General features: G+C 39.5%; 1 protein-coding gene across 1 annotated transcript; it reads right to left on the reverse strand.

Moving 5' to 3' along the window:
- Window positions 1-1,823: 1,823 nt before the first annotated feature.
- CXXC4 (CXXC finger protein 4) lies at window positions 1,824-24,348 on the reverse strand. The gene is made up of 3 exons (XM_084627455.1): window positions 23,470-24,348; window positions 23,254-23,421; window positions 1,824-4,362 (listed from the first exon to the last, which is right to left on the reverse strand). Exons 1-3 carry the CDS (start codon window positions 24,280-24,282, stop codon window positions 4,318-4,320), a joined length of 1,026 nt encoding a protein of 341 aa, XP_084483581.1. The 5' UTR covers window positions 24,283-24,348; the 3' UTR covers window positions 1,824-4,317.
- Between the last annotated feature and the right edge of the window lie 1,189 nt (window positions 24,349-25,537).

Here is a 25,537-nt window from a genome sequence, read left to right on the forward strand (position 1 = left end):
TTCATAAAAACCTGGTTATATGTTGTCATTGAATTCTGCAGTCAAGAACATTTTAAAATGTTTGAAGTTGTTCCAATGTCTGTAACCACAATAAGGATTTACAATGTGCAGGAAACTGTTTCTTCTACTTCTTGTAGTTTATGAGGCAACTGAAGAGCAGAACTTTGTACTGAGAAGTAGTAAAATGAGGGTAAAGTGCTATTGCCACTCTAAGAAACCATAGTCCAAAATATTCCAGCAACAAAATGGTATATTTTAATCTCAGGGATTACTGATGGATTTAATGACTATGGATGAAATTTCACTGGTGCATACTTTCTCCTATGTAGATAATTCTGTCAAGTATCAACCTCATTACTTTCCTCCATCATACAAACATGTTTCAGTAATGAGTTATTTTTCCTTGATCCATTTTGCTTCTATTTCAGTATTTTTTTTCATATTCTCAAAAGTCTAATATAACATTTCCAATCTTTCAAATTAAAAAATGTATTTTTTGCTGTCATAAAAAATGAATTGTACCATGTCATCTCCATGTATGCAACTTTTCCATCAACTGCCAATTGAGAACAAAAACTTTATGCCGATATTGTACTGAAGCTTTGTGGCGTTCATTCAGCTACAGCATTTGCATCTTCTTGATTATTTTGAAGATTAGTTTTCTAAGGATAATGTTTTCAGTGTTTAAGATCCCACAAACAAAAATCTGTCTATGGAAAAAGAGAGAGATTTTTGAATACTAAAGTCCTTTATTCAACAACACAGAAATATCACAAAAACAACTTTACTGGGCAAACTGAATGTTTTTATACAGTTTTGTACATGCCCCTTAAGTGACTTTTTTTTTTAATAAATACACTGTTTTCCAAAACTGCTTTTTTCATAATTGCACAAGCATACATACACCTTACACAAATATCTTTTAGAAAATTTAATAGATAACTGCACAGTTCAGAAATAGGAGAACACTGTGAAAGGAGTACATTTTTTGTGGCCCATGTTTCTGAAAAATCTCCTAGTTCCCTGCAGTTGTGAAAATGGAATACTTTCTAACATAGGAGCTGTCTTTTATTCACTAAGAATAGAGTAGATCTCTGTGTGAAACTGCCAAATTTAATAAAAACAAAAATCTGAAACATTTAGCTGCTACATGAGAACCAACTGTTTGATATCACTATGCATCTAACCATGATCAAAGACCCACTACAGCTTTTTGCTGAATATATTCGACCCTGAATGGTATGTTCACTTCACTACTTTCTTTCTTCATTATTTGATTACAGATATAGCTAGTTTAGAGACCTTATATTATTTAGCATTAATTGTATGAGTTACATACCAGGGGTTCTGGACAAAAGGGAATACTTCCTTTCTCTTAGGGAGTGTCTATTATTAAGTCACATAATGGGTATGTGTGCCTCCCTCACAGCCTTATTATTTAATAGGTTTATCTGGGGTATGAGAGAGAGAATTTTTTCTATTAGGCATGCTTAGTGCTCACACCTAGAAGACTTCAAAGTTATTTTATGCGGTTTTTGCACTGTGAAAATGAAGAACACGAAAAGGGATAAAAAATTTCATATTGTAAAGTATTTTAGGATCTCGTGAAAAGCATAAATTCAGTAATCAGAACATGACAACAATCTGATTTATAAATATGTGTATACCGTGTACAGGAGAGAGAAAGAGAGAGGCCAGAAAAGGGATTTCCTTCTTCAAACATAAAAAACCAAAATGCTGTCTATGCACAACATCATATAAATATTGTTTTACCAAAATGGAAAAAACTTGATGATATAAAGAAACAATGTCCAAAATAAAAAAATTAAAAAAAATATGTGGGAATCAAAGAAAATCAATCCTTGTTCATTTCTAATAATTAACAGGTTTGTTTGCTTTTCTTAACAATTTTGAATTGACATGTAAAACATCACAATTACAATATACAGATCCATCAGTTCTTGAAAACAAAACAACAAAACAAAAAAAGAAACCACATCAAGACATGCAACATTAGGGTATTAGACAGTAAGTACATTGCAATGAATATCTTTGTACACCTAATGTAGCCTGAACTGAATTTTGTCTCTACTTCTGTCAGAGCAATCACAATTTTCCAGAAAGCAACGCAAACTCACCAGCCAGATGAGCAAATAAGGCTTCAGTCAGTTTTTAAATCAATTAACAATTTGGTAAAGAAGACCTTACGTAGCTCTCATTGGTCCAGCAGTAAATAACCGAGGCCCTAACCAGAAAGTCTTAAATTAAATAAAATCAGATACAAAGCTGCCAAGTAAATGAATGTAAAGCTTATTTGATGATTATTTAATTAATGATCTTTTATAAAATATAAGAGGGGGCATATGTTGGGAGCACGTTAAAGATGGCATTTATTTTCTGAAATTACATGTAAGATGTCATGCTACACAGAACCTGGGACATGTGTGTCAGCCCTAATGTTTAGAATGCAGTCTCCTCCAGCTCAACACACCAGTCCTCTGATGCTCTTCTACTGTGTCCCAGCTCTTCTACATGCTACTGACCCTTGCTGCTACACAGCCAGTTCTAGGATGCGTCTCCTCCCATCCGCTGCTCTTAGGTTGCTTGACCATTGCCGTGGTTCATCAATCCTCACGCTTTCCCAGAACTCTGATCCTCCACAGATAGCTGATGACACACTCTGCTGCTCACCTAACCCTCCAATATTTGTCAAGCAAGTGAGTGTGGCCATGTGCCAACAGTATGAAACAATTAGCAGATAATGGAGAAAGTGCTGAAATAGTATGCTACTGGCACACTCTCTGCATCATTAGCCTGTTATTTCCATGCTTTTCTGTGACGCTACTAGCATTTATCAGCCTATCTTGTAAAAAATACTAAACATATATAGTACGTGGCATAACAGCATTCTCTTACTTTCGTGGGGTGGCCTTTTCACATGAGCAAAAACAAAGCCAAGCTATAAATAGGTGAAGAGGTCATCTGTATGAAGTGTACGTAAACTCAGTATCCTCCACATCCTTGTATTACCTCTGAATTATATAACTCCATGCTCTGCCTTTATGAGGAGTAAATGTTCTGTATACATAGCTAGTACAGGAGAAAGAATGGTGAAGCATTCCACTATGGGCCCACAGGACCAATGATTCAGCAAGCCCAAAATCAGTGGACAAAGAAACATGTGTGGGGACAAATAGTCACTGGTTGACAAAAATGTGGGGTTTTCTTATATACTTTAAAAATACGCAGGCTCTCTTGGCCTGCACAACTGCAGGAGAGATCCAAGCCTGTCTAAATTTATGAGCTAGTCTAATCTCTAAATGTTGCACATGGAGCGAAAATATTTTCCATATATTTTATAAAATTTTTATTCCATCTATTGAAAAAACCTACAGAGCAACTCTTAGTGGGAAGGTAAATACATTGAGTCATAGACTTTTCTGAGATATGGTACTCTTTTCATTTTGTGTGCTAGAACATGCTAAATATAAATGGCTGATTCCGCATGTCCATCTATGCTGTGCATTTCACCTTACAGCACAGTCAGAAGCAAGTCAGCTATGGTGTGTTACTTTGGAGGGATACCCTTCTGTAAAGCTCTTTTGGAACCAATGCAAGTGCACAACCACTACTTTAAAATAGTCCTCAAAAAGATTAATTTTAGATTTGATGTCTTCCCCTCTTGCAACAATACAGCTGAAGGTAATTCCTAGGGGCATCCTAATCTTTTAATCTTGTAAAACTTAGCATCAAGTCTCTATGGAAGGATGCATGGTAAAACAGTGCTGCTGCTAAACAACCAGCAAAATAATATTTAAAGCTAGAATTTATTGCTCCAGATTTAACTTGCAGAACCACACTGTTGTGTACAAACCGTTAATCTCCATAGATGCTCAGACATGATTGTCTCCTTGTGTCTAAACACACAAAATACAAGCTGCTATCTGTACAGTTTACAGTACTGAAACACATATATTTGAAAATGAAGTATAGATATGTTACTTTTCAAAGATACATGATTTTATAGCAGGGGTTTACCCAAACTCTTTTTTTTTTTACAGCCACTTTAAAAATAGACAACAACTTCACTAGTATAGCTAAGTTACATCAAATAAAGATTCAGTGTACTGAATGTGAATAAACTGGCCAATTCCCAGGCTCCCAGATTGTTTACATTTTGTTTTTGAGGAAACCCCTATACATAAATGAAAATAGTATCTGAGTATATTCTTCAATGGTGGACTAAGCAGTTTCTTAAAACAAGACTTTAGCTTGCCATTCACTTCGGACTGCCTTGAAAATAAGATATACTACTGCTTAAAAGAACCATCGGAATGCTTCAGCGCTGGGAACAGGTGTTCTCTATAAAAAAAAAGCAAGAAAACAAGTTAAGCTTTCTTTCTGTGGCATTATAAAATAAGATTTCCTCTTCTTGTTTTTCCTTTATATTTCAGCCATATTTTTTAGTATCTAGATATAACATGATGCCTCACAAAACTCAACAATTAATAGAAACCTCCTGCTTCTAAAAATGTGCCATTTCAGGATTTTATACCTACATACAGACACTATGTACTATCTATTTCCTCTTTAATTAAACAATAAAGTCATGGAAATGAAAACATAATTATAAAAATCTAGGATGTATACGCAGGAAAATGGAATAACCATACCATTTTGAAAATGTTTCTGACTATCCACTGACTTATTGGGTGTATGTTTATAGTTGAGTGGGTTTGCAGACACATACTTCGGCAAGACATTTTTTTAATGTAAGAATAATGAAGACATTGATCTAATGATCACAATGTGCACTGTGAACTGATACACCTGGGTTAATGTCTTGGGAGAATAGGGCAACATTTTCAAACCTAGAGTTGGCTTATCTCATTCTACATTTTGGCACTTAGGCTCTGATCCAGCAAAGCGCTAGAGCTTGACCTTTAAGCATGTGAATGGTCCAACTGACTTCGACAAGAATAGCGACTTGCTTAACGTTGAACACATGAATAAATGCTTTCCTGGATCTGGGCCTTAAATAAAAATGGCTTATTTTCCTGAGGTGTTGAGCACCCACAACTCCCACTGCAGGCAACACTCAGTACTTCTGAAAAGTGCACCACTCTCTTTTAAGTGCCCTAATCAGCCTTTGGATACCCCGCTTTTGGCACCCATGTTTGAACATACAGGGAAGGACTTAAACCATGATCTTGCAAGGTACTGAGTGCCCTCAATTCCCTCTACATTCAGTGTGGGTTGATGGTGCTCAGCATCCCAAAATATTAGACCACGGGGTCTATTTCTGCTCCTACTATAGCTAATGACTTTACACTGACTACAGTGAGAGCGAGATCAGACCCTTAAATCACTACATGCCAATTCACATCAGTTATCCCATCCTGCTGTATTTGGTTCATTAAGAAATATCCACATAAGCAAATATCATATCTGAAGAAGTTTAACTAAAAAACCTAATATAGGGTCTTAAGGAAATTGAGATAAATATGTTTGTGTGGAAATAGTTCTTGTAGATTATGTTGGAGCTTTAATTAAAGAATGCCACTGAAAAGAAGCAGTTCTTAAGCTATATTTTTATGGAGGTCTTTTAAATGTTTCCATTCCAAAATACGGCTAATAAATCAGAAACCCAGAAATTTTTATGGACGCAGTGCTAGATGCTTAGAGGCATCGCTAATCAAGTATATCAGTTAAAACATCTTTTCAGAGTTCTATAAAACTGATAATTACTATGGCAAACATTTTATACCATAAAAGTAATCAGTTGTAATAACCAGGCTCAAACAGTATGCAGGTCCTCTTGCAGAAATACTTAAAATTAATCAATTTAATAAATATAGCAAGGGAATGAAAAGGAAGCAGAATTCCTCTTGTTTTATCTTTATCATTCATTCCCACAGAAATATCAGAGAAGAAAGAATTTCTGCTGTGTAATCAGAATTCTAAACTATTCAATATCCTACTTCTATCTATGAATGTTGAAGTTTAATAAATCATCTGAAAATTAGCTCCCAAAAATGAGTTTGGTTGTTGTATAAATATGCTCTGAATATATGAGTGTTCTTTGTTAGTATGTGCCAAAATAGGTATTGATTATGTCCCCTTTAACAATTCCTATTCTATTCTGTCACACATGTACATACAGGACATGTACCTGTAATGACAAAGCAAAGCTTCCTTCAAAGGTATACCGAACAGAGCCGATATGCTTGCTACACCATCCACAGAGTTCTGTGTAGGTTGTAAGATGGCTGCTGATAATATAATTTATAAAGATGTTGACTATAAAAGAAGCTTGAGTTTAGAATAATAGCAAGCAACCATATGTCTCATCAACCTCAGAAGAATGGTTAATCACGTATAAGTATTACACTTACATATTATCTTTGAAAGCGATATTTAAATATTCTACTATGAATACTTTTTTATATATCTGGGGTTGAGCTGGCCTTTATTTACTTTCTTGCAGCATCAAGTTGAGTTACTCTGTCAGACATTGTCGTATCAACTGGAAGTAAAGATGAAGTGTCTGATTAAAAGGTCAATCAGACCTTTAAATGCACAGAATAATATTTCTGAAGGGCAAAGCTGCTGTTTAATATCTGAGCTTCTGAAAAACTACAAGATAAGGTCTTTTGCATCAGTATAGGAAATTATAATTAAACATATATCATATAATTAAATATCTATTGCACTAGCCACTGACCTGGGAATCAGCTGTGACTATTTTAAATCATTAAACCACGCAAAAAAAACAAAAAACAAAAAATGAGGATTGAATAGATGGATCAAATTAGCTCAAACCCAATTTATGGGATGAAATGCTTTGATTCTTACTCTCAAAACAGACAAGACTATATCCAGGAGAAAAGAGATCTTTCAGCCAGTTTGGTGGCTCAGCACACCAAATCATAAGCTTAAGTGCAATGACCAGCTACCTTCTGGTTATATAAATTCAAGAGTCCCAGCTGGGGAATCAAACTCTTGATGAGATTACAGTGAGTTTCTGAATCTCGGTTATGCTTGCAGGGAATCATTATCCTGAGTGACAGGAAAGACAGATTCCCCCTGGAAGTTAGGGGGAGGGGAAGGTAAGGAATAGAATTGGAGTTGATCAGCATTGTTTAAGGCAGCCTTCACTGCTCATGCAGGTGCAAATACTGACAAACAGAAGCCTTGTTCCCAGGAGGGAACTCAAAAACCTGCAGCCCCAGCTTCTCCTAACAGGTAATGCTATAAAGCATGGTGTTCCAGATAATTTATTTCTAAACAGACCTGATATGAAATGACCTTCAAGCTTAAAACTTTCAATTCTGTTTCTCTTTTGGTCAGCTTTAACTAAGGTATTTTCTACATAAGTAAAAGAAGTAGCTCAAACATTTGAAATATTATATTTTAATTGCATTTTTAAAGTCAGTTTCACATAAACGGCCTAGAGAATTACATTTTTGGCCTTAAGATAAGAGAAACACAATCAAATCCCTTTAAATAAACACACACCAAAAAATAACATTTTAAAAATTATATATATTGGGCCTGTATCTGTTCCTGTGGGCAAAAATGCCCATTAACTTTAGCGGGACCAGGTCCTTTGTACAAATACACACATACACACGCTTCCAATACAGCAAAACAGCAAAATATACTGAAATTACAGACTCTTTAAATTCTTCACCACAGAGCCTATTTTAACTTGAACTCAGCTACTTTTTTGGTGTAAGAATTCAGACATTTTAAAAATGTATTCTGTATACACTGTTGCTGGGGCTGTAGCTCTAATACAGTGTTGCTATACAAGTCCTTGCAGATGCTAGATTACATATTTTTATTATTATTTTATATAGAGAATTAGGGAAACAGTTTTGTAGTAGCATATGGAAATAAAAAAAAAATGTACTTGAGAAGGGTACATAGTTATGACCTGAGTATTTGTAAATTTTAAAGGAAAACCCTTTAAACACAGTAGCAAATTAAAATCTTGGCTTTTACACACACCCAGACACTTGCAGGCCAGATTTGGAACCCCTTATTCATGCTGAATAGTACATACTGACATGACTAGTACCACTGAAGTAAACACGCCAGGCCATGAGAGGCCCTTATGGGGTGCACAGAGTTTTGGGTGCACACAAGAAGCTGTTTCCCTCCCTGGCATGGCCTGTGCAAAGGTCTATCACAGTTAGAGTCCCTGAACTTGGAGGAGTGCATGGACTATTCCCTCAATATGCCGCAAAGGCACAAGTATCATAAATGGAACATGGAGGCCCTTGAGTCCTCTCCTGACCCCAAACAAACTGGTGCAGTGGGCCACCTGCATAGAAAAAGCAGGCTGGATCATTCTGCACAGTGCCCTGTGTACTGGGGAGCTCGGGAAAGGAGTGTCTCTCCATGAGGGACATTCCCTCCCGGAAATCCCCAAGTCACTGGTGCAGTTCTGTACTTGAGCCACTGGAGAACTGGCCCAGTGAGACGTATGTAATTACTACCAGACATTAGCACAAGCTGGAGAGTCTGCTGCCGTGTGATGTGTGACTGGAGGGATAAAGAGAAACTGGTCTTCAAGGCCAAGGACAGATGCTCATAATTCCTGCATGTAATGCATTTTGCATCCAATACCAGCCCAAGATGTGGGGCTGACTGCCAGTTACTATTGCCTGAGTAACTAGCTGAGTAGGTTTCTTGTGTAAATGAACAGCACAACATTAGTTCGTTAAAGGACTAATAAACTCTACAGAATCCACAAAACAGCCAGAAAACAGCAGAACGTTGGAGGAGGCCAGGGAGCTCTGTCCAGCCATGTGGCGTCCCCCTTTCCTATTTCACTAAGTCAGACCTATTACCTGCAGTGCTGCGAGCTGATGGAGGCTTCATTTTACCTGAGGTTCCTCTTTTAAGGCTAATAAAAGATGGCTGCTACTCACCAGGAATGGGTGTAAGTCCATATCCTCCAAAACAAACCCACTCTCCCACAGACTAGACCTCCTCCCCATGCTACTCTCCTTGGAGCAGATCCAAGAAGAGTACGGACAACATAGGGATGAATACATGGAGTGAAATTCCTTCTCTCCCTCACACAAAGCCAGAATAAATTACCTTTGTGCAGGAAACTATGCAAGGATTGGGAAGAAGAAACCCTTTCCCAGCCCATCGTGAGGTGCAGGGCAGGTATATAAAGCCATAACCCTTGTGATGCTTTCTGCAAGGATTTGTGGCTCACACCCTCCTAATCTATACACCTCAATGTCCCCTTCAAAGTGGCTAGGTGAAGCTGACATAGAGTTAAGCTGTGCTGTGCACATGTTGTGTGAAGTCCCTATCTGCACCTTCTCTGCAGCCAGTTTGTTCCTCACACGAATATACTTATACATATAGGAGTGGCTTTGGGGTACCTAATAAATGCCAGATTCAACTCACAGAGTTTCTCTGAAATTCTCCCTCAGGCTAGAGAGGTTGGAGAACCATAGAGGAGTGTGTGAACTCCTAACCTTCCATGCCCTGGAAATCTGCACAGAAGAGAAACTACAGTCCAGTGGACAAGCTACTTTTCAAGCTACTTCTCTGCCCTGCTCCCAACCCCTCCTGATGGATCGTGCTGAGCTCTGCTGCCATTGAACAGGCTAGATGTGCTGGCACAGAGACAAGTTCTTGTGTCTCAGGTAGGCATGAATACAATTTAGCCATGAATATCCACTGACTAACAGAGGGAGGGGAGGGGAGGGGGGTTGGTTCCAGAGGGAGCTGCTCCTCCCCCTCCAACCCTGGCATCTCTAGACAAAATCCTGCGGAGCCCTAACCCCATAAAAGAGCTTCCATAGGACCTGGACAAAGATGGAAACATGCCATGGAGCTGTCATTCTCCATTTCTGCCAGGATGTGCTTGGTTCTGCTACCTTCCACCCACAGACCCCCTGTCTTTCTATTTATTATAAATTATACCATACTGTAACAGACGTCCTCTAACAACCAACTTATGATTGGACTTGTCAGTTAAGTGGGACAAGTACTTCAGGTCAGAAACTCAGATGTGAGCTTGTTTTAACTATCTGAGTTAAAATATCTCTTACCATACCTGAGCCACATTCCTGTCTTCCTTCATACCAGGGATGAGATTTAACATTTATGTTAAAAGTCAATTTTATTTACTTTGAGAGGACGTGAATCTTTTTACTGGCAGTTATTTTTCCACTTGCACTGCATATCTTCCAAGCTGTATTTGACACAAACCAGATTTAGAACAGACCAGATTAGGAAACTCATTTGACTTTCTCTGCCACCAAGTTCGTACAGCAGAACGTAAACCACTACACTGGATACTACATAGAAACAAAAGCTGAATCATTGATTCAGGACCAGGTTCTAATACCCTAACTCACTTTCAGTATCTTACGCAGTGAGCAGTCCCACAGATTTCAAAGGGGCTATTTGAGGAGTGAAGTACAACTCAAGGCATCAGAATTGGCTGGTGGTAATTACAGAACTAAAGACCTGTCTGTACAGGGCAGATTTCTCCACTTGTACTCACTGTCAGTAGTAGCCAGTAGCAAGTAGCCCCAATTGAAATAAATGGATCTACTCATGGAGTAAGGTACTTCTCGATGGGAATACGGATAACAGGATGTGGTCTTTATTTATATTCAGTATTTGACATTATTTGTTTCATATATTCATTTTCTTTTACTTGAATTTACTTGGAAACATCTTTTAAAAGCATGAGATTAAATTTTGGGAAATGTGTAAAGAATTTTAACATTTTAAAAATATCAGTGAATAGTATCACTGTGGAAAACAGTTAGTAAATACAGATCAGTAACTGCATGGAACCAGAACTCGTGGTGAGAAAAATATCAGCTGTGAAATATTAAGGTCCAGGTCGTGGAGTCCCTAATCATGTTGGTGAGCACCTACTACTATGAGTAGTCTCACTGGCTTTCAAGGAGACTACTCACATAAGTAAGATCTCCCCAACATCAATAGGTGCTCCACCATCTGGTCTGAAATCCCTAAGGGCTAGATTGCACCATTAAGCAGAGTCTTCTTTGAAGACTGGCATGTATATGTGTCACTCCAGGAAGCAGGAAGAGCTTTGAAAAGGAACAGTTTTGCCCTTCTTCTTCTGGACTGGGGAATAATTTGCTACAGTCCCTTTCTAGCACACTCGCTCCCTTCTGCCAATTCAGCTCTGCTGGCCAAAAAACTGAGAGTTGGAGCCAAGTCTCTGCGTCTCCCCACCCATCTGCTCATGAGGGGGAGTAGCAGGCTTGTAGATCCTGCTTTCCCCACTGCCCTGCACCCAGAACAGTGATCTGGAAAGGCTGTGCAAGATGGTGGTGGGGATCTTGCTTCCCTTTATGTTACTGAGCAGCCATGATCTGTCCTTAATTAACAGCTTTCTGTCAAAGGTGAATCAGAAGAAATCAACATCAGAGGAATGTCATTCAAATTTTTTTAATTCCTATGGATTTTCATCTATACCTGAAGTTGAGGACAAAGCTGATCAGCTGCTGAAGACAGCTTCCAAGCTGCTTATGATGACATTATTACTATATATTTATTATTTAATAAATAGAGCTCAAAGGCCTCAATCAGGATCAGGGATTGTTTCTTGTTTGTTCTGACTGGCCTCTGACACTCTATTTACTTTTTTTTCAGGGAAGCAGAAGGGACATATAGAAGCCCTGTAGTAAAGAGAGCTAGGAAAAATGTTAACCTGACTAGAGGAGATATGAATTAGTACCTTCAGGATCACAGTTCAAATTAAAATATGGTAGCATCCAATTTATTTACTTTAGCTCATTTGATATTAAGAACAGTTTAAAATGTAATCATAAAGACTGCATTTGGCTATTTCACATCAACTTAATATAAATATCAAGAAGTTATATTACAAAAAATACTAAAAATCAAAACCACTCATCACCCATTTCCAGCTCTGTCCCTGTTCCCTTCTAAAATATCTTGCTATTTCTTCTCATTCTACTCTGCTATGAATTAACAGCTATAAACTCCCTTCTCCCTCCACACACACAGTCTGTCACTATAGTAATTTAATCCCTAGGAACACCATCCATCAGTCCCTATTACTTAGCCCCCCCCCACAGGCATTCTGGTTAACATTCAATCCATTAATAAGAAATCCCCGTTGGTACATCATCCTCTGGAACACGACTTAGCACTCAAGCTTTGACATCTCTTTAATGTCCTCTAGGTTACCTTTTTTCTAAGAAACCTCTATCTCAAGGCATAGATGAGGTATGGTTGTCATCACCAAATCTAAATATATATCTCCTTTCTCTCGACCTGGAACTACACTGCCTTTGAGCAACCCTTGCTCCTCCTTCCCACTCTGCTGAACCTAAAATGATCTAATCAATAGGACTATCATGACCAATTAATCCATTAGGATTTCTCACACTGTGTAAGTAGCAGAGTTAGTCAAAAAATGGTCACAAAACGGCTTCCTTGTTTGCGGCAAAACTGTCAAAAAATGTCAACCAGCTCTAATTAGTTGTGACATCTTCAATTTACGGGAGAAAGGGATTGTTTTTAATCAATGTAGTGATTGTTAAAGGTGCCAGACTGACAGTCCAGAAGCCTGGTGAACTCAACATATCCACAGATCAGGTCCAGCAAGAAGAACAGCAGCACAATCTTCCCGACAGTATTTAACCCAAATTCCTCAACTGGAAGGATCACCTCTAGAGATTAGAAGGTTGTATATCATTTCCAAGGCCATTCAGTCCTTGGCCTCCCTTCTGAGTCCCCTTACAATGACAGTTAACACTCAACTGGGCATGGTTTTGTGAGGTGGCCACCCTCACGGGACTTAGACTTCCAATTCATTTTACAATAGGCCACCAAACAATCATTGGCATGTTACAGTTTATAGGCATCATCATCCTGGGCTGGGCTGAACTGGTGATTTACAGGGGACAAGTTTCATATGTCATTACCAATCCCTTCTGTCATCTAGTCCCCCACCCCCCAATCACTGGTGAGTTCACTATTCATATTAATGACCTCTCCAAACATCTTCTTGCCTCTGACTTTTTCCCTCCCTAATACATTTTGTCTTTGTTTTGTCACTGTCATCCACTCAGGAGATCACACCTTCAACATCATCCACTTCCAGCTCCCCTTTTTCATCTCTAGCTCTCTGATGCTGCATCAGGATGATCACTCCTTCCACAAATTCAAAATTGCTCTCCTTGAGCCTATACTCTCCTCTAGGAACCTAAAACACACAGGCCAAGCAATGCCCACTCAATGAATCATATCAGTCCTCTGTTTGCTAGCATCATCTTCCTTCCTCCCATTTATCAGCTTGTCAGTACTAACAACTTCATCATCTCCTTAGCTCCTGATCAGCTTGTCTTCCTCTGACCTTATATAGCTTCCCATGCCACGTGCTCACCCTGGTACCCAGATCATCTCCACTGGAAAAAGAAGTTGAATAAATTGGAGTTCACTCTCCACGGGGACATGTGGAAGCCCAGTTCCCAACCTTTAAAATCAGCTTCTGGAGTGTGTGAAGACTGACTGTCTCTTGTCAATCATCATCCAGGGTCTTGGGAATTCAGTGTCAATCCAAATCCCTTTTCCATTCTGACACTTCTCCCTGCAAACCTTCTCCACTGAGGTGGTGTTTGCTACCATCTGTCTTTTGAAAATCTAAGGCCATGTCTACACTAGCGAGCTTACAGTGGCACAGCTGTACCGATGCAGTCATGCCGCTGTAAGATGGCTCGTGCAGCAACATAATTAAACCACCTAAAAAGTGACATAATTACACCACCCCTGAGCAACAGAAGTTTTTCCCACATAAGGGGTAGTGTAGACGTGGCCTAAATGTTGTATCACTTCATCACTACTTTTAGCTCAACCACCTTTTCGTCTCTCCACCCTACAACTTGGTACCCCTTCCACAGCACTTTTAATAGCCACTGCTGTCCCAGTTATAACCATCACTGGTCTATGAACAAAATCACCTCCGCAGTAGATCCCCCCCCCCAAAAAAAAAGGATGTCACATTTGCATTTATTAGCATAATTTACCCTTGACTCCACTGGAGATTTTATTCTGGCTCTGAAAGCTGCAGACTACCCCACCACCACACACCAGAAAAGGTCTCGTTTGACTCTTCCTTATTCACTCCCTCCCTTTCTCTCAGCAAAGTCATGGAGAAAGCAGGAACCTCTGAGCTCTTTCAGCATCTTTCCCAGCACACACTCTTTGACTGCTTTCAGTCTGGTTTTTAACCTTTTCACCATCTCTAAGAATGTGCCTCTTTGGGCAGTTTACAATAAACGCTCTGCCCCTAACCACAAATTCCTCTTTCTTTTTACACTATTTGATCTCAATGCAGCTTTCAGTATTATCAATAATTTTGCCCTTCTTTAAACCATGATCATCTCCAGCACTGTCCTCCCCTGGTTGAACTGCCTCTGGGCTGTCAGACTACCACTTTCCCCATCAAGACCTTGCAGATCAACTCTCCATCTCACTTAATTCACTGGCCTATCTTGACTCTGTCAGCCCCTGGCTTCACCATAATGTTCTGCTGCAGAATACATCAACTACTGCATTGCTCCTCCTGGATGAAAAGTCCCGTTTGTCTCATGTTTTTAATTTTGCTCTTATTTTCCTTAAATCAGATCTGTTCTTTGGCCCACAACCAGAGACCTCAAGCATCATACTAGGTACTGATAATATTTTCTGATATTTTGATTGTGTGTATATTTTTCTAATATCAGCTACGAAACATTGCAAGAATTCATCCTTACCTTGATGCAGCTTCTGCTGAAATTTTTATTCAAATTTTTGTCACTTCCTGTCCAGACTACAGTAGTTCTCTCCTTTATGGTCCGAATGCAATAGGCTATAATTTTTCTATAAAAAGTAAGCTTGTATCATTCCTATCTTTTGTGAGCTTCTAATGGCTCTGAATCCAGATCAAACTGTGGATTGTGAGAACTCTCTGTAACTGTGTTCTACCCTACCTATCTGTCCTCATCTCCACTCTTTTGACTCCAGCCTATTTTGAACTCCCTTGTGTCCACTCCCTACAAAATTCACTGTAATTGTCTTGAGTTCATTGTGTTGCCCCCTCCATCTGGAATTCTCTCTCTCTTCCCCACTCTTTAAGCCACTGAATAATTTCCTCCCTCTAAAACCTCTCCGTTCTCCTTACCTTACAAATGGCTCTTTTAATAAGTGTTTTATGATATTGAGTATTAAAGATGCTACATAAAATAAACTGTAACTCACTACAAATCAGTATGGAGCTGAAACATGCATTGTCCAGAGACAATAAACAAGGAAGGTTTCTGAAATATTCAGAATTCAGTAATCTCAGTAAAAACACTCAGTAACAGCAGAAAAAAGAAACACTAACGTAGCTAAATAAGCAAGTATTTGACAAGTTTGTTACCCTTTAAGAACAAGGCACAAAGTATGACCTAGATTTGAGCTACTGTAGGTTTTTATAATATTGCACTCATCACTGTAGTATCTGAGCACCTGGTTAAATATTAAGTAACAGTGAAACTTTAGAAAACTGCAAAAATCCAGTAGGCTTAATACATACCTGGCTATGGATTTTTATAGTTTTAAAATAAATTAAGAGGAAGCCTAGGAGTTCCAGGTAGGAGAAAATATTTCCCATAATGTTTGAGAGTAGAAGTTAACAAGCCTGCTGGGATCTTTTTAGCCCCTGCAGAGCTAAGGCTTCAACATTATTAAATGGCTGTCGCATCTGAAGTATGGTGCAACATAACTCAATAAACAACAGAACACATCTGATACAGAATAGGGGGAGGCTTTAGATTACCCTACAGAATAATGCAATTTTAGGACAGGTGTTTGCATGTGATGGAACAAGATATGACTTGTGAAAAATACAAATGAACCCAAAAAAAGAAAAAATAAGCCACTGTGGCTTGAGTTTCCAAATAGCGGAATAGCGTCAAATGAAACTGTATGTTTCAAAACGTTATTGTTCGGTGTGAGCACTCAAAGGAGAGATTTAAGTGGACAAGAACAAGTGGATAAATTTAATTTTCCCCAAAATATATAGATTACAACAACAGAGAATGCTTTTTGAGGACAAAACTATTCCTCAAAAATAATTGTGCCTATAGGAAAAAATGTCAAAAGCATGTAAGTGACTTAGGAGCCCCATTTTCAATAGCGCTTAAGTCCCATTGAGTCACTTATGAGACTTAGGAACATTTTCAAAAAGTGACTTGGGCATTAGGAGCCTAAGTCACTTAGATACTTTTGAAAATTTTAACCTAACCCTTTAACAACATGTCCTACACAAAGACTATTTAAAATTTAAACCAGTGATTGAACAGATTCTGTAATATTTTATTAGACTTAAAGTTGTGAGTTCTAGATTTACCTGCATAGGGATATTTTATTCAGCAAACTTTAAAACCTACGCATTCAGAGTACCAACTTTCCTTTCATTGATACTTTTTTTAGTATAGTTTGACATGGTTTGTTCCTAGTTTTACCGCACTATCAGTATCGTAACAGTCACTATACAACAAATACATTAATGGTAGTACAGAAATTAGTAACTGTCTTTTATCAACTGGGATTATCAAAGTCTCTGAAGCAGACTTTTAAAATATAAATATATATATTTTAAAAGCATTTCCACATACTTGCTATTCATAGTGTGCCAACAGTGAAGTCCTCACTCATTCCTTACTAAAGCAAAACTCCCACTGACCTCAGAAAGAGTTTTGGAAGACTAAGTAATAAATATAAACTGAGTGGGAACTTCAGGATCTGGCCGATGAAAATAAAATATTAATGCTTTGTATAAATGCAAATATTTAGACCCTAACTCTGCAACTCTTACACTGAATAAACAGTATGGTGACATACTCAGACAAGGAGTCCTATTGACTTAAATGAAACTGCTTGGCAAGCAGGTCACAGCCTACACAATTTAGTTATTTGTATGATCCAAGCATTGGACAAATACATCACTAGATCAAATTTTCAAAAGCACCTAAGTGACTTAGGAGCATACTCCAATTGACTTCTTTAAGTGCCTAGGTCACTTTAGAAAATGGGGTTTAGGTTCCTAAGACACTTACGCGCTTTTCAAAATTTTACTTACTACGCTTATTTCTGCCAAACAAATATTTGGTCTTATTTACCATATAAATTGTGAACCAATCAGTTCAACCCCACCAAATCAATATGCATTGATTTCAGGGGAGTTACACCAGTGTAAAACTGGAAAAATGAAGTGATGAATCAGTCACAATACTAGATTAAATCCTGGCCCCACTGAAGTCAATGGCAAAACTCCCATTGACTTCAATTGGGCCAAAATGTCACCCATTGTATTTATGTAAGATCGCTGAACCAAATTAAATCTTGACTTAAACAATGTGCAACCTTATTAAAATAAATGGGGTTTCCAAGACTGTAATTTGGGGCTGAATCTGATCCATAATCCTGACTCATCAGTTGATTAATCTACAATATTTTTAAAAGGTATGCAAAGAAATATTCCATGCACTGAAAATTAAAAAATTGTCATGACTTGTTAATCTCTGATCATTCAGACATTTTACTGATGAACAATACTAGACTAGTTAATACAAAAGATTTTTGAGTAAAAAGTAGAGTTTTTTGGGGGAAAAAAAAAGTTTAACCAGGTCTGTCTGTCTGTCTGATTCCCTAAAATTAGGTTCAATTTAGTACCCAATTTTGGTGGTGCTAGATTTCGTTAGTGGTGGTCCATTTCATTTTAAAAAGTATTCAACTATATCCTTCCTGTCTCACACAACACAAAATTCTAGTGCATTTCATCAACAGTAGTCTGTGAATGTCTCCCATCAAAGGTGAACTAAAAATTTGGGGATTTTATTATATTAATAGGTTGAATTGTACACTGATATTTTGTGTGGTTTTTGTTTGGTTTGTATTTCTAAAAATTACATAAAGACAGTAAGAAAATATGAAATTTAATAAAAAGATTAAATACCATCTCTGTTTAAGAAGGTACCAATTCCTCTGCAGTTTTAAAGATCAAGAATCCCTTAGAATTGTTGATCAGTAAAGGGACAGTAAATTGTCTGATCTGGAAAGGTGCTGAATGCTTTCTCCAAGATCCTCAGTTCACTGGACTCCCATGACTTAACTGAAAGATGAAGACACTTCACACCTTGCAGAACCCCATCCCATATGTAGAACTGCAAATGGCTTCAATGAGATTTCTGAGCAGCTGCAAGATTAAGCCATGTGTCAGCCAAAGTGAGTGAAGATGCCTGCAGCTCTTCCAGACTATACCTTGGAGCAGCAGCAGGCGTCATTGTGATGCACACTGCTTCAATGGGACCTCAGCTGGCCAAAAGGAACTAATTATTTAATTCATGTCTATCACACCCATCATTGTAATATCCGGGTGAATGCTACAAAAATTAATTAAAAAAGCTATTGCAAAGTTTCAGCAAAACTGCCTCTGTCTCCTCCACCCACTGACAAGATAAATACCTCTTTGGCTACATGCTCAATTTAAGAAGCAGCAGCAGAAAACAAGAAAACACAGAGAAACAAATGCATCTTGCCCTGTTTCTAAAAAACAAAGAAACAATCAAATAAAATCACCAGATTCCGATTCTAGTACACTGCAAGAAGAAGTGAATTCCAGAGGCAAGAACCCTTCCCTAAGAATGTTCTACCACTTCTCCTAAGAGTTCAGTCATGGAGGTGGAAAAACAAGAGCATTGTGGCAGAATGCAACTGCACAACAAGGAAGAAACTGCAAACTCCCAGACTGGTGAGGGCTTTATGGCTGACAACCAAATTCTTGAAATGAGCCCATAAGAGACTGATGCAATTACTTAGATTGTAAGCTCTTTGGGGCAGCAACTGTCTTTTTGTTCTGTGTTTGTACAGAGCCTAGCACAGTGGAGTCCTGGTCCATGACTAGGGCTGCTAGGCACTATGCTAACACAAATAGTAACTAATAGTAATAATTAATAATTAATCCAGTACACAACAGCGAACACAGTGAGCTGATCACTAAACACAGACAGTAGTTTGTGCTTCCTTCTGACTTTCCAGTTAGTCATCCTGACATTCACATTAGCTGCCTGTTCCCTCTCAATTTTCCAGTTTTCCTTTACACTATTGATTCCCATCACAATATGTAACTTAAAGCTAGAAAGACATGAGTAAAAATGCCTCCTCTGAGGCGCCACTAATTGACCCCTACCCACCGAGCTCCATAGTGTTACCTTAAAAATATTCACATTTGCTACCAAAACAAGGAGCAAAAGTGCTGAGGTTGCTCACTGGTCCCCTTTTTCCCTAGTGGCAATGCCATATGCTGCTACATTTTCAGGGTCAAATGCTGCTTCCATTGAAATCAGTGGACCCAATCCTTTTCCCAGTTAACTCAATCTCAAAACCCCCACTGAGTTCAAAGGGAACAGGATTAGGCCCTTAATATTTAAATTTTAATATTAAAAACTTATTTTGAATGGAACATAAGTATGCTTATTTTTTTCAATAGTAACTCAATTAATTAACATGTATCTTTTACAAATAAAGTATGTTACACTGAATATTGTAACACTATGCCCAAGTAGGAAAGGTACTTAATGTTGGGCTCAAATCCCACTCTTACTCAGTTGAGTGACTCTGTGCTTGATTTTGATATTCCACTGGTTGAAATCAGCAGTGGTGCAACTGAAATCAACAATGGAGTTACACCAGCATAAAGCTGAGATTAGTGAAATCATAATCAGGCCTATTGACCTCAAAGAGTGAGAAAGGCGCAAAGTAAAATTTGGCTCTTAGTCTTTATAATTTACAGTAAGATTTATATAAATGTGTACTAATGGGAGGAAAATAAGTAATCTCTCTGGACTAAAAATGGTTATGCCGCTTTAACTGTGAATGTAAATGAACACAGTGCATACATACACAAGTATGCAGAGCGATACATGGCATCAATCTTATTTTCATACATTTATTAATACTATACATAAAATCACTTAGTAATAATAAAATTCTGTTAAAAATACTAGAGCACAGGAATGCTTTTAAGGTAATATAAGAAAAATATGGAAAAATAAAATCAGTTTGAAAAAAAGGCTGGAAGGGAAGCATTTAATTAAAAATGTAAGGGTCAGGTAATCTGAAAGCATTAATGAGAATCCGTTTTAAAATCAGTGTACTAACCTTGAGAGTTATATCATATGCCTTCATTGCACCAGGACAAGAACAGATTTAAGGGGAAAAAAGAAAGTGGTTTCAGTGGTTTCAACCAATTTACTGACTTTTTTGCATAGTTTTACTTCCAATCTTTAGTCATTTCCATATTTTGGAGACAACATCCTTTATATTTTGTATGTAACTGAAAACCACGATTTCCATATGTATATAATGGAACTTGAACCCTTGATTCTTATTATATTGTCTCAGTAAGATGCCTACCTAGGCCATAGTGTATCCCCTAAGGAGATCTGTTGATTTACAAAGACCACAAGACAAGCCAGCTTGAGAAGCCAGTTCAGCAAGCAGACTATTCTCACCCACCTGCAACCACTACTGCTGTTTCAGTTCAGTCATGTAGGCCCTGTCACTCTCTGACATGCTTCCAGCTGGTTGCCTTACAACCAGAACAGTGTTGCTGCACATGTGCTTGAGGCAGTCATGCTGTCATTCTTTATTATTTAATTAAAAAAAGAAGAAGAAGAAAGAAGAAAAATGACGAAAAATAGAGAGTTATCCAATTTGGGAACTTTTCCTTTCCTACTGACAAATAACATGCCTGTAAGGGTATTAGCCACACGCCGTGACATGCTTTGTGACTGGATATGACCTACGGAGAATGAACATCTAGTGATATCTCTACAGCTGGAGAGAGAAATCTGCTTCCTTCCAGTCATAATATAGGAGCAGAGGTGTGTGTGACAACAAGAGAGAACAAAAAAGGAGAAAAGCAGTGAAGGCAGGTGGTTATGAAAGTACACAAGTGGCTAATAAAACCATGGTTTTTTTACTAGCCACAGCAGTTAAACAATTTTAATGGGTAGCATTCCATAACATGCCTGAACAGTTTTGAAGGCTGTAGAACACCTTTGTCAGGAGCAAGGAAATTCATGAAATGTGTTTAGAAATGCACACAAATTCATACAAAGGTCTGATAACATATAAACTAGTCTCCTCTAGAAATATCTCACTTTCTGAACAAGTCAATAATCCATCGGGATCTATCATTTATCATAAATAATAAATCACAGAGGCATCTTGGTTTACAAGCCTAATGAAAAAGAACTTTTTGCCTAAGTAGTATAACAAAGTTCAACATCGCTGAATGAACAAAGTGCCACTGAAAAAAAGTAATCTCTCTTTAAATTGTGGATCGATATTCAAATTCAGCGTTATCTGTTTATTGCAGAGCGGGTGATTATAAACATTCTTTGAAAACTTTCTACAAATATAACAGAAGTATATTGTTGACCAAAAACAGTAAGTGAAATCAAAAGTTAACAGCTGATGTCTAGCACCAGAAAAAATCCATATAATTTGCTGTATTTCTGTGATTCTGGATTACTTACAAAAAAGCAGCTGAAGAAAATGTAATAAAAAAGGGCTAGTAACCAAACTTTCAACAAGGATAGTTCACTCTTGCAAGGAGGAATGAACATGATATTTTGATGGGACTCAATATAGTACAATAAATCATGATGGCAAAATTTTAATATAAAAAAACAAAATTTCCTTCAGTTCAATGGCAATATTAATATCCGTAAGGCTGTATCCATTTATTTGGTGTCAAAGAAACTGAAGGGTTGTTTTTCTTTAAACCAAGATCCCACCCCTTGTTGGAGAAAACTCCTGCAACCAATGATTTAGAAAATAACCACAAAACACATGCAAACTGGAAAGTTGCAGTTTCTCACTTTGTTGCTATTTTCTGTGACTGCAAATCTTAATCTGTCACCCAATATACACAGTACTCCTCTGTACTAAATCTACCATTCCCCCCCGACACCTTCAGACATGTCTGATATGTGCATCTAACCAGCAACGCTATAATTTTAATAATGACAAGGGATTACATATGATTACTAGTCTTTCCTCTGTCTTGTTTTCCTTTGTCTAAAAATATCACCTAATAGCCATTTTACATATATTTTTGTATTTTTATCATTGTCTCTTGTACTCAATACATGAACTGAAATTTCCACAACATCATATCTGTCTGTCTTTTGTATGTCTAGCAAACTTGAAAACCTGTCTTTACAGCTTTGTGATATTCAATACATTGTCAGTTCTGAGGACACATTGTAAAAATAAATGTATATACAGTTCCATCAGACATAATTTCAGTCAGACCTGTGCTTATTTTTACATCACATTTTAACACACCATAAAAGGATTATGTTGTAAAATGCATTGCCAAAAAGGATTTGTAGCACATTTCACCAAACTATTTAACTCTGTGACTAATTGTCTTTCTTGAATCAAATTGCCATCAGTCACCCTGAAAATAACTAGCTATTACTTTGTTCTGAACTGCTGACCACTAAGAAGTCAGGTGTTCAGCTGCATTCTTTCCCTGTTCTCTCTTCCCCCTCCTCTCCACCAAAAATCACAGATAATTACCAGTCAGATAGAAAACCCAGTAGATAAAGCACAGAGATCTCATAATAGCAACAATTAAGTTAGAAAAAATAAATAAACACCCCATTTGCTTTCAGGTTTAAAAGTGTTGCCCCTCCACCATTGGTTTCATATAAGTAAAAATCTGTTCCATGTCACCAGACAGAACTCTTTAAAATAACAGACAAACACACAGAGATTGTTCACATCAATGTGGATGTGCCCAGCTTGTGCAGAGGTGTTAAAGGAACCTCTTAAAGAAGATTTTAATTCATCATCTGTGAGGTTAGTTACTATATGAAACTATAGTGATTTTTCCAGGGACCAAACTAAGAATGTCAAAAGCAGCCTCCCCCCACTTCCTTCACACTCTTATTTCAGAGCATCCCCCACCCTCTACTTTCAGGGTGGGTTCATACCAGGTGTCAGTGAGGGAAGCCAGTGTCACATGTGCAGGAACCCTTACAACCTGAATGAGGCTTCAGAAAAGGGATGCTGCATCTTGAAGCTAGACAAGAAGCACTGAAGGGGTGGGGGGAGGGGGTTGAGCAGGGACGGAGGGAGGCTGGGGAAAAAGAAATCATCTCCTCTGACCTCTAGCGAAGTGCCAGGTTTTTTCTTTAGCTCTTCACATTTCCTAAATTTGCAGATCTGGTGTCCCGTTTTGCGGTTCCTGCAGCTGCTGCAGACGCCACAGTTGATGAGCCGCTTGCAGGGCACGCAGACCCCACACCTTTTCCTCTTCTTCTTGGCAGGGTTGCCTGCCCCTCCTCCCCCGCCTCCTCCCCCGCCTCCCGCCCCCCCTCCTCCGGCGGCTCCCAGGGAGGAGGAGGACGAGGAGGAGGAGGAATGGCTCTGCGGGCAGTCTGCCAGATTGGCAATTTGAAACGCGCTGTCTGTGACGGCTGCCGAGGCTGCTGCGGGGGAGTGAAGGGCTGTCATGACGATGACCCCTGGAGGTAATGAGATGCCCCCTAAAGCCGGGATAGCGGAAAAAGTCCCCACGCGCTCGGGGAGATTCATTATCTCCGCTTCAGCAGCGCCGCATTTGAGCTTGTTCATGCATTCCCCCGCCAAAGGTCTGCAGTGCTCGGGGGATAAGGTGGAGAGGAAATTATTGTTTGCCATTTGCAACGCGGGCGGCTCGGCGGGCGCGCAGCCGGGCTTGCCCAGCCGGGGGGACTCGTTCCGATGGTGCAGGCTGCTCCGGCCGGCGTGCAGCGAGGCGGCGGCGGCGGCGGCGGCGGAGGAGGGGGAGGATTTCCTTGCACCCCCCGCGCCGCCCGTGACCGTGTTGCCGCCGCCGCCGCCGCCGCTGCCCCAGAGCATGGCGGTGGCGGCGGCGGCCGTGGCGCTGTCGCAGTTCCAGGGGGACATGCCGATGCGGGCGGCGGCGGCGGCGGCGGCGCTGGGGAAGATGGGGGTGGTGATGCGGGCGATCTTGGCCGCCTGCGGGAAGGCGCCCCCGTTGGTCTTGTAGAAGGTGGCGAAGGAGCGGTAGCGCTCCATCTCCGAGTTGTAATCCACAAGGCTGTTCAGGGCCCCCTCGGGCAGGTGGTTATCCTTGGGCAGCCCCGGGGCCTCGGGGTTGGGGCCGCTCTCCACGCACACGTTGGTGTTCATGGTGGCAATGGGATGCTGGGGTGGCAGGGGGAGAAAGGGTGGAGGGGGGGGGACACCAGTGAGGGGCAGGGTAGGGCAGGGCGGAGGGCCACAGGAGCCGTCGTCTGGATGGGGTCGGGTGCTGGATGGATGGATGGATGGGGGGCGGGTGTTAATCCTCTTTGGGGTACATTTCTGCAGACGGCAAATTGTCAGGCAGCCTCTTCGCTTGCATTCTCCCGGGAACTGTGACAACTAAAATAAAGAAAGTCATTTCCAAAAAGATGTCAAGGCACATGACAACAGTTCACACAGACACACTCCGCAGAGCGTTTGCACCAGAACCAATAAAGCCACCAGCCCACCGCCACTCTCCCGGTCTATCCTGCCTCACCTCCCCCTGAGTAAATGGATTAATAGCTGGGCAGGCCTGGGGAGGAACTGCTGACAAATGCCAAGGGAAAGGGGCCAGTTGGAGTGCTAAAGACAGGCAAACGATGGGTGGAAGGGCTCTAATACCTATAACCAGAGGGCATCTGAACATTATGAAATGTGTGAACAAGTGTTGCCAGGGCATGCAAATGTGAAGTAAAGCAGAAAGCAGCGATGGTCTGAAGAAGCAAATGAACAGGAAATTAGGCTATGAAGTACTGAGAAAGTCCACAATGTATTAGAGAATAAATTGTAAGCAAACACAATACTAAGAGCCTGCCCACATACAAGCTGAACTAAAGAGGCAGGAAAAAATGGGGAGGGGGGAAGAACTACCAGCTGCCACAGTGTCCTTCTGTGTCTGAGGGTCATTAGTTTGAATCCCAGCACAGCTGGTTCTGTTAGGGTCTTAATTCAATGTACCAAGGACAGATCTCAATTGTACAAGCCATTTGGTGGTGGTGCTGCTTGTGGGGTAGAAAGGGTGGTGTTCGGCTTGTTTTTAAAAAATGAAAAAGGAGAGGAGAGAAAAATATTTAAGCCAGGTAATTTTACAGTTTTTGACCTCAGAGCCTGCAGCTGGGCTGAACATCCCCAGTTCCCCTGGAGGCTCTTTTCCATCTCCAAGCCATGGGGGCTGTACAAGACTGTTTAAAAAAAAAAAAGAAAAAAAAAAGCACCTCCTGCAGGCATTACAGAAACATACATTGGTTTATAAAAAAGACTCCATCAGGTATATGGTTACCTGCTGAATTAACCATTAGTGGGATTGACAGACTTATTATTATGATTATTATTTAATTTTTAAAAAGTTTAATGCAGGAATAAGGATTTTTGTGCCTTT

The sequence above is a fragment of the Lepidochelys olivacea genome, assembly GCF_965140295.1.
Source record: "Lepidochelys olivacea isolate rLepOli2 genome assembly, chromosome: 4".
Taxonomy (NCBI): Eukaryota; Metazoa; Chordata; order Testudines; family Cheloniidae; genus Lepidochelys; species Lepidochelys olivacea.